General features: G+C 50.2%; 1 protein-coding gene across 2 annotated transcripts in view; it reads left to right on the top strand.

The window, feature by feature from the left end:
• The first annotated feature begins 517 nt into the window (after nt 1-517).
• Nucleotides 518-9,671, top strand: part of UBE3C (ubiquitin protein ligase E3C) — a 106,013-nt gene continuing 96,859 nt past the window's right edge. For both annotated transcript variants that reach the window (XM_040984370.1, XM_040984369.1), the window contains exon 1: nt 518-867. In XM_040984370.1, the coding sequence (XP_040840304.1) occupies nt 802-867 (66 nt within the window). In that variant the 5' untranslated portion in view covers nt 518-801. The remainder of the gene's footprint in view (nt 868-9,671) is intronic.

The following is a 9,671-nucleotide window of genomic DNA, read 5'->3' as shown; positions in this document are numbered from 1 at the left end:
ACTATGTACGTGTGTATATGACATATGCATATTTAGGTTGTGTGTGCTCAGCATAGCTCATGCAATCCTTGTGTATTTACATATATGCATGGTCTGTGGCATCTATGCATGCTTATGATATGTGTATATGACGAACACTTGTATCACTGTTTGATACGAAATACATAACACGTATGCATTAAGCAAGAAGCCGCTGACAGGCAAGCCTCGGGTCCGGGCACCGATAGAGCCTCTTTGCCTATGGCCAGTTAAGTTGGGCAGCGTCTGGGAAGTTCGAGGCCTGAAAGCCAGGCTCAGCGTCCTTGTGGGATGTCAGGCCCCGCCCCTCGCCCCGCCCCCTGGACGGAGGCGACGTGACTCTCGGGGCCGCGCACGCTGGCCGCGGAGCGCCGCGCCGTCGCGGGGCGTGCCGGGAGGAGCGCCGCGCCGTCCATGGCGTGAGCGCGCCCGCTCTCGGCGGCGCGCACGGCAGCCGCGGCCGGCCGCCATCTTCCTCCCGAAGCGGCTGCTCCCGGTGCAAAAGGCGGGGGGTCCGCGGCCCTGCCCGGCAGCCCACGCCTCGGCCGCCGCGGTGGGAGGCGTGGATGACGGGGGAGGCGCGGCCAGGCCGTCCCCGCAGCGTCGCCATAGGGCAGGTCTGGGCGGGTCCTGCGCTCCCCAGGCTGGCCTGGCGGGCGCCTGAGCTCCTCCCGGGGACCGAACCCGAGACCTCACGGTGGGCGCTCCCCGCCGCCTGCCCCGCTGCCCCCGGCTGTCACTCGGGTCGCGGGGGGCTCCTCCCAGATGGGATAAGCGGCCAAGATGTTCAGTTTTGAAGGGGATTTCAAAACGAGGCCCAAGGTGTCCCTCGGCGGCGCGAGCAGGAAGGTAAGCGCGGCGGGAGGGTGGCCGGTGCGCGGTGGCCGGCGCTGGCCGGCGGGCCACCTCGGAGGCAGGGCTGGAGCGCGTCCCCATCACCCGGGACTCGTCGGGCGTTGCATTTCTGCAGGCGGGGGAGCTTTCTCAATGTAGCCAGCCTGTAAAGTCGGGTTACTTTGTGCTGGAGGTTGATTTGACCCTTCCTGTGCCGAGGGCCGGCTTTTTCAGAAATGAACTTTCGACGCTTAGTCACGGCCGACACCGGGCAGTCGTTGCACTTAGAATATTGCCCAACCCTTTTGGCAGCATTTTCTGCCTTGCAGAGTGAGGACAATGTATCTGTAATCTCGGAAATGGAAACACAGCTCCTTATTAGCCACGTGTTTTGAATCCCAAGACTTGACTGGTTTTCTGGAAGCGTGTGCGCTGAGACTCCGGGGCTTCTGTTTAAACAGCTTATGGAGTTACGATGGTGGTTGAGGTATGGGTGGACCTATATTGCCTCTGATTCCAGAAGTTAGCAGCTGCACTGCCCTGGTGACAGACAGCTGTTGGATGGACGAAATGGCCAGTAAGTTTTCAGCACAGGCGACCCTCTTGCTCCACTCCGACTCGGCGTGCGATCCTTGGCTCGGACCGTCGGTCAAGCTACCGGACCTTGTAGGGCTTTCTGTGTCATTGGTGCTGACTGGCTGCAGGGAGCGTGGGCTGCAGCCCCCGGTGGTCCAGCCCAGTTCTTGGAAGGGCTTGGTGCGCTTGGCGTGAGGAGCTTGTCAAGGAGCGTGGTCCTACCAAGGCTCTGGATGAGAGCCTTTTTCCAGTTGGGAGGGAAAGCTCCCAGTTTAAGCTCAGGGCCAAATCTCCTAGTTCTCAAGTTTGGAAGATGAATACAGAACGTGCGTGGCCAGGCATGGCCGCACTGCAAGGCAGTGCTGGGTAACCGCCTTCAAATCTGTGCCCTTTATTTCTTCCTTCATTCCTTCATTTATGTGGAACCTGTGGATTCTGTTGGAGGTGGGAGTTGGTCCTTTTCTGGAAGTAACACATCTTCTCTGAGGAAATACTTGACTATTGACCCGACTCTGCATCCACCACCATTACAAGCTTTCTTTGGGGTGTTATCTTGATACCGGCTCAGGTTCCCACGTGGCCCTTGTCTTGTTCCCAGGAGGAGCCCTGGGAAGAGACACTTTGGCAGTGAAATACCCTAGGAGGGGGGACAGCAGGTAGAGCAGAGGAGTCGGCGTTGGCCTAGTGTGACCAAGGCCAAGATCATCCTCGGGTGAGAGCGGCAGTGTGGCCACGGCCTGGCCGCTCCGCTGCTGGGCAGTTCTCCAGCAAGGAGCCCTTGGTTGTTCTGCACGTACCTGATGAAGGAATCTGGGTGGGGACCCAACTCTGTGCTTTTTAGACTCGTATGCAAATGGCCTCTTTTCAGTGAAGAGCATTCCTGCATTCCACAGGCTTCCTGTGCGCTCACGTGTTGTAGTATTTGCTCCTTCACAAGGTTGACCACTAGCGACCTGAGACTGTAGAATTTCATACACAGAATCGCAGCCAGTTTGTCCTTTATTTCTGCTTGACTCCTTTGCCCCCATCCGTCTGTCCTGTGCAGTGCTGATCTAGAGACATATACTGTTTATACATTGTATTTAAAAAAAATTTTTTAATTTTTTAAATTATTTTTTTATTGGAAAGGCAGATATACAGAGAGGAGAGACAGAGAGGAAGATCTTCCATCCAATGATTCACTCCCCAAGTGAGCGCAACAGCCGATACTATGCCGATCCGAAACCAGGAGCCTCTTCCGGGTCTCCCACGCGGGTGCAGGGTCCCAAAACCTTGGGCCATCCTCAACTGCTTTCCCGGGCCACAGGCAGGGAGCTGGAAGGGAAGCGGGGCCACTGGGATAGAACCGGCGCCCATATGAGATCCCGGGCGTGCAAGGCGAGGACCTTTAACCACTTGTGCCACCACGCCCGGCCCTATACATTATATTTTTGTATCCTCTTTTTGGACATAGAGATGGACAGCAGTTGTGACAGGCAGTGACGTCCAGGTCTTCCTGTGAGTGGCAGGAGCGGAATTACTTGTGCCATTGCTTCTGTCTCCCAGGTCTGCGTCGGCAGTGAGTTGGGAACCCGGGTCAGAGTGTCCCCTTTCTCCTCGCTTTCCTTGTCGCCCTCATTCTTGGCTCTGCAGGCCCTCCTCACGTGACTTTGTGCCCAATTCCCAGTTCAAGTGCGTTGACTGCTTCATCTCAATTCTAGATTTTCAGGATGGAAAATTTCTTTGGCCTGGGTCAGGTTTGTTTCCTTCTTTTCTTTCCTCCCTCCCTCCCTTTCTTTCCTTGTTCTTTCTTGATTTATTTTATTTTTATTTGATGGGCAGATTTACAGAGAGGAGAGACGAGAAAGAACCTTCGTGTGCTGGTTCACTCCCCGAATGGCTGCAGTGTCTGGAGCTAAGCCAATCTGAAGTCAGAAGCCAGCATCTCGTGTTGGCTCTCCCACGTGGGTGCAGGATCCACTGCTTTCTCCCAGTCCAAAAGCGGGGAAGTGGATTGGAAATGGAGAGCTGGGACATGAACTGGCGCGCGTATGGGGTGCCAATGCTTGAAGGTGGAGGATTAGCCTGTTGAGCTGTAGCACCAGCCCCCTGGGTCAGGTTTCTACCTGAAGAGCTGCATCTCAGGAAAAGTTGTACTTTTGATAGAAATGGAGGAGATTAAGATGTGTGTGTGAGGTGGTACAAAAGCTTTGTGGGAGAAAAGTGGGGATTGGATGAATATCTGGGTTCCTGTGAGAAGTAGATGGGCTATGACAAAGCAGTGGTTTACACATCTCTGAATCTTGGGCCAGAATCTGGGCTGGGGACTGTCAGGCAAACAGATGGCTTGAATGTCATCAACCAAGAGGGCTTGGGACTCAGGACTGAGGATACAGAGGTGTGTATGTCCAGGGGAGGGGTCTGTGGGTCACACCTGTCAGAGGGGAGGAGCAAAGGGCTGCTCCAGGAGTGTCTGGGAAGAGTGACCGCCAATGCCGGATGAAGAGCTGCAGTGTTTCAGAGTGGTTTTAAGGTTTACAGGGAAATTGGTGCGAAAATGCAGAACTCAAGTGTCCTCAATCTGTCCTGACCCCTTGCTCACACTGTCTTTCGTTATTTACATTTTGTGTTCACGTTCACCTTTGTTACATTTGATATATATCCTAGAATGTTTAGCGCTGCATTATTACTAACTAAAGTCTTCAGTTTCTGTTAGTCTTGGTGTTAACAGAGGATGTGGGTTTTAACCCTCAGCTGTTTTAGGCTGCGTTAGTAGTATGCTTGTAAGGTTTCTCCATGTCATTGTAGCTTGATAAATCTTTCTCTCTTTGCTGAATATTTTTTCTTGGTGCAAATATTAATGGATATTGTCGTTACTTTGGTAGTTACAAATAAAATTGCTATAAATATATTTTTTGAAAGATGTGTTGATTTGTCTGAAAAGCAGAGTTAGAGAGAAACAAAATTTCCATTTGCTGGCTCACTCCCTAAAAGGCCGGATGAAAGCCAGTGGCTTGGAACTCGGTCCAGGCCTCCCACAGGGGTGTCAGGACATCAAGGACTTGGGCCATCTTTGCCACTTTCCCAGGTGGATTATCAGAGAGCTGGGTGGTAAATGGAACAGCTACAACTCGAACTGGTGGCTGTCTACAATGCTGGTGTGAGCGGTGGTAAGTTAACCTGATATCCCGCAGCAATAACCTCTGCTCTGAAATATAGCTCTGGATAGATTTCAACTCACTTGGGTCACTGCTTAGGGAGCACTTGTTGGATTGCATGTTCAAACTAAGCTTCATTTGCAAGAAACTGGAGCACTGTCGTGCATCTTGGCCGTGCCTTTTTCTTGTTAATATTTATTTCAAAGGCGGAGTTACAGAGAGAAAGAGGGAGAAGTAGAGAGATTGCAGAGAAAAAGGGAGAGGTGGAGAATCTTGCATTTGCTGGTTCACTTCCTGGTTGGATGCAGTGGCCAGTGCTGGGCCACTTGTGGTTTTCTGAAGTGGATTCAGGGCCGTGCGCTTCGGACCGTCTTGCACTGTTCTCCCAGCTCATTAGCAGGGTCCCGGATCCAAAGTGGAAGAATTCTTATTGTTCCACATCCTCACAAGATGTGATAGGTGTTGGTGTTTTACATCTTGGCTGTTCTGGGGGCTGACATGATAGCCCAACTGCCGAATCTTTCACCTTGCAACACTGGCATACCATATGAGCACTGGTTCGTGTCCCATCTGCTCTACTTCCTATCCAAACCCCTGTTTGTGGCCTGGGAAGGCAGTGGAGGGTGGCCCATAGCCTTGGGACCCAGCACCCCCACGTGGGAGGCCAGGGAGAAGCTCCTGGCTTAGATCAGTTCAGCTGTGGCCATTGTAGCCAGTTGGGGCATCCCATGTGGGCACTGCTCTGCCTCTGCTCCAGCTCCCTGCTGACGGCCTGGTGTGTAGTGAAGGACCTAGCTGGAGCTCCTGGCTCTGGCTTACACTGGCTTAGTTTCTGCTGCTTAGCCATTTGGGGAGTGAACCAGCTGATGGAAGATCTCTCTCTCTCTCTGCCTTTCTGTGATTCTGCCTCTCAAAGAAGAAATAAATATGAAAAAAAAAAATCTTTGGCTGTGTTTTATAATTTACTTGAGTGAGAGAACCTATCTGCTGGTTTACTCCCCAGATTCCCGCAACAGCCTGGACCTGAGTATGGCAAAGGTGGGAACTGAGAATCAATTCAGGCCTCCCATGTAAATGACAAGGACCTGATAGGATGTATGCCAGGTGCACATTTGCTGGAAGCTGGAAGTTACAAAGAGATGAGAGGGAGAGAAAAAGAAAGGTATTCCATCTGCTGGTTCACTTCCAAAATGACCACAGTGGTCATGGCTGGGCCACATAGAAGCCAAAAGTCCAGAGCTGCTTTGTCATCTCCCGTATGGCTGCAGGGTCCCAAACATTTGGACCATCCTCTGCTTTCGCATGCGCATTAGCGGGGAGTGGGATTGAAAGTGGAGCAGCTGCTATGGGATGTGCGCTTCACCGACTGCACCCCTGTGTTGCTCCCAGTCTGTTTCTGAGCTCTCTATGCTGGTGCTTTTTGTTTGTTTGTTTGTTTGTTTGTTGCTGACTTTTTATTATGAATGGATGTTGGAGTTTGTTAAATGTTTTTTTCTTTATTAATTGGTATGATTCTGTAATTGTTATTTTTCTTAGCCTATTGATGCCATGGGTCACATTAAGTGAATTTTCAGTGTTGAAAACAGTGTTGCATACCTGGAATAAATACCAGTTGGTTGTGATGTATACTTTTCATACCTTTTTAGATTCAGTTTAGTAATATTTTGTCCAGAGCTGTTTTTTTTTTTTTTTTAAATAAATTTTCATTTGAAAGACAGAATGAGAAAGGGAGGTTTTCTCCTCCACTGGTTCACATGTGCTCAGCAGCCATTGCTGGGTCAGGCCAAAGCCAGGAGCCAGAATCTTCATCCTCGTCTCCCTTGTGGGTGTCAGGAACCCACGTCCCAGGACCATCCTCTGCTGGCTCTCAAAGCAGCGCGCTGGCATGCGGGCTGCAAGCTTTCTCAGAGGTTGCTCACCTGGCGTGTGCCACAGTTCTCACCCACACTTTGCTGGTTTTGTTTCTTAGGATGTGTTTGTTGTTTATCTGATTTTAGTAGTGGGGCCCGCAGGCCTCTTAGATAAGCCTACCCTAGGTCTCATAGCGCCAGCTTCTGAAAATCCCTGCCTGTGGTAACTCTGTAGCTCTCCTAAGATTGTAAGAACTTGGTTTAGCTTCACAGAACTGTCCTTTACTGTGTGGTTGAAGGCATTGTTTGCAATGTTTCAGTTTAAAGCATCTATACTGTTTTGTTTTTAAACATAGGCATTTGGTATTAAGATAATGTATATTGTAGTGGAACATAAAAACTTTCTTATTTTAAGATTGAACAAAGTAGAAATATTTCTAAAATAAAAAGATTTTTTAAAAAAAATTTTAAGTCTTTTATTTATTTGAAAAGGAGAGCGAGCGGGGAGGAAGGGAAAGAGTCAGGGAGAGAGACCCACGAGTCTGTCTATTTTCCATCCACTAGTCCACTTCCCAGATGGCTGCAGCTGTCAGCTGGGCTAGGGTGCAGCCAGGAGCCACAGGCCTCCATCTGGATTTCTCCCCTGGGAAAACTTGATTCAGGCTCTTAGAGAGCTAGACTGAAGGAGGTACAGCAGGGCCTCCCAGTGCCGCTTGCACACTGAGCCCACTGCCCCACAGAACAGGCCGAAGATGAAATTTGGATCTGTCTGCCTCTCTGTAACTCTCCCTTATTTTTATTGCAAAGTCAGACATACAGAGAGGGGGAAAGACAGAGAGGAAGAACTTCCATCCGATGATTCATTCTCCAAGTGGCCGCAATGGCCAGTGTTGCGCCGTTCTGAAGCCAGGAGCCAGGAACTTCCTCCAGGTCTCCCACATGAGTGCAGGGTCCCTAGGCTTTAGGCCATCCTCAACTGCTTTCCCAGGCCACAAGCAGGGAGCTGGATGGGAAGCGGGGTAGCCGGGATTAGAACTGGCGTCCATATGGGATCCTGGCATGTTGAAGGCAAGGACTTTAGCTGCTAGGCCACAGCGCTGGGCCCTAAAAATAAATCTTAAAAAAAAAATCTGAATTGATTGTAAAGTGTGGTATTGTTTAAAGATTTCTTTATTTTTATTGGAAAGTCAGATATACAGAGAGGAGGAGAGACAGAGAGGAAGACCTTCCATCCAATGATTCACTCCCCAAGTGACCATAATGGCCGATGCTATGCTGATCCAAAGCCAGTAGCCTGGAGCTTCTTCCAGGTCTCCCATGCCGATGCAGGGTCCCAAGGCTTTGGGCCGTCCTCATTGCTTTCCTAGACCACAGGCAGGGAGCTGGATGGGAATCGGGCCACTGGGATAGAACTGGCACCTATATGGTATCCCAGCCCCTTCAAGGCAAGGCCTTTAACCACTAGGCTATCGTGCTGGACCCCGAATGCCTGCTTGTTAAGTCATGTCCATCCAGGTGAGTATGCCTTATGAAATGGGGGCAACTAGAAGTGCTTTTAGATTTTAGGGGGTTTGGCATTTTTGCAGACTTCAGCAGTTAAGCATTCCTAGTTTGAAATGCTTCATAATCTGAAATTCTTGACACTCCTATTGATACTTTAAAAGGTTTTTGTGGGTTTTATTTATTTATTTTTTTTTTTTTGTGGAAAAGCAGATTTCCAGAGAGAAGAGACAGATCTTCTGTCCCCGGCTCACTCCCCAAGTAGCCACAAGGATCTGAAGCCAGCAGCTTCTTCTAGGTTTCCCAGGCCACGACAGGGATACAGACCGTCACCGATAGGGGATCCTGGCGTGTGCAAGTCAAGCACTTGCTACCATGCTACCACACTTGCTACTAGGCTACCATGCCAGGCCCCACTCTGTAAGTTTTAAGGCATTTCAGATTTCAGCATTTTGGGATTAGAGATATTTATTCTATGTTGATTTTATTGATAATATTGTGTATCAGTTGGTAGAAATAATGTAAAATTATCAGAGAATGCCATTTTGTCCAAGTTGTAAATGTACCAGAAGACATTTGTGTGTGCTGCCTCTTGCTTTAATAGCCTGTTGGACTTAAAAATTATGATTTTCCTTTTTCATTCTATATTGAACCAATACTAGTTACAGAAATACTTCTCGTTAGTGTCCTGATCCCGCCCAGTGTGATCCGTCCACTGTTCCACCACTCGGTCAGGTACTGGTACCCAGCCCTGCCAGACAGGTGCCCACTCATGGCGTTGGTGTGGACTGGTGTGTGGCAGTCAGTGATGCTCTACGCTAACAGCCCATCTCAGGGTTCCTAATTGGGCTGGTGAATCAGTCTGGCCCAAATAGATTTTATGTACTAACCCTCCAAACCACCAGGTCTCAGTCCCCACACTTGCCAGAAAGTTCTGTGACCCCGTTGTTGGGAATCACCCAGAATTCATCCCTCACCTACCCTCACACAGGCCGTGTTCATGGATGTCCCGAGGCAGCAACTACATATCCTAAAAACGCCAGAGCTTGCTGCCGGGCGGCCTGCTGGCAGAGCCTGGCGCCAAATAGGCAGCAGTGCCCATGGCCTGAGTCCCCAGCACTGGGTCCAGCCTGGCTGGCCCCCCCCCCACGCCCCCACACTGCCGGAAGCTGCTTTTGCCCAGCCCTGGGGCTGAACACTGCCCAGACCCTTCCTGCCGCAGGATGATAGCGGCAGTCCTACCTCTCCTTGAACTAATTTTCCTTATAATGTAGTTTTAATGTGCTTTAATTTTTTTCAGAAGTGTTAGTAAACACCAGTGATGGAAAAGTGTCATAGTTCCTATCCTTCCTTTGAACTGAAGCCGTTTACTGCAGAAGATGAAGTTGTAAGAAAGTGTAATGGGAACTTTGGAAATAACTGCCTGTGTTCATCTTTTCTGGGCTTTTCTTTATTGCATCTTGTAATGTGAAAGTCATAATTTTTGCTAATGAGGGTCCAGCACAGTAGCCTAGGGGCTAAAGTCCTTGCCTTGCTTGTGCCAGGATTCCATAGGTCACTGGTTCTAATCCCGGCGGCCCCGCTTCCCATCCAGCTCCCTGCTCTGGCCTGGGAAAGCAGTCGAGGATGGCCTAAAGCCTCGGGACCCTGCACCCGTGGGAGACCTGTAAAGGCTCCTGGCTTCATATTAGCTCAGTTCCAGCCGTTGCGGCCACTTGGGGAGTGAACCATTGGATGGAAGGTCTTCCTCTCTATG

Source organism: Ochotona curzoniae, unplaced genomic scaffold (genome assembly GCF_017591425.1).
Source record: "Ochotona curzoniae isolate NIBS_2020 unplaced genomic scaffold, NIBS_Ocur_1.0 contig_4105, whole genome shotgun sequence".
NCBI lineage: Eukaryota > Metazoa > Chordata > Mammalia > Lagomorpha > Ochotonidae > Ochotona > Ochotona curzoniae.
The sequence above is the reverse complement of the archived record's forward strand: the minus strand, read 5'-3'. Positions and strand labels throughout refer to the sequence as shown.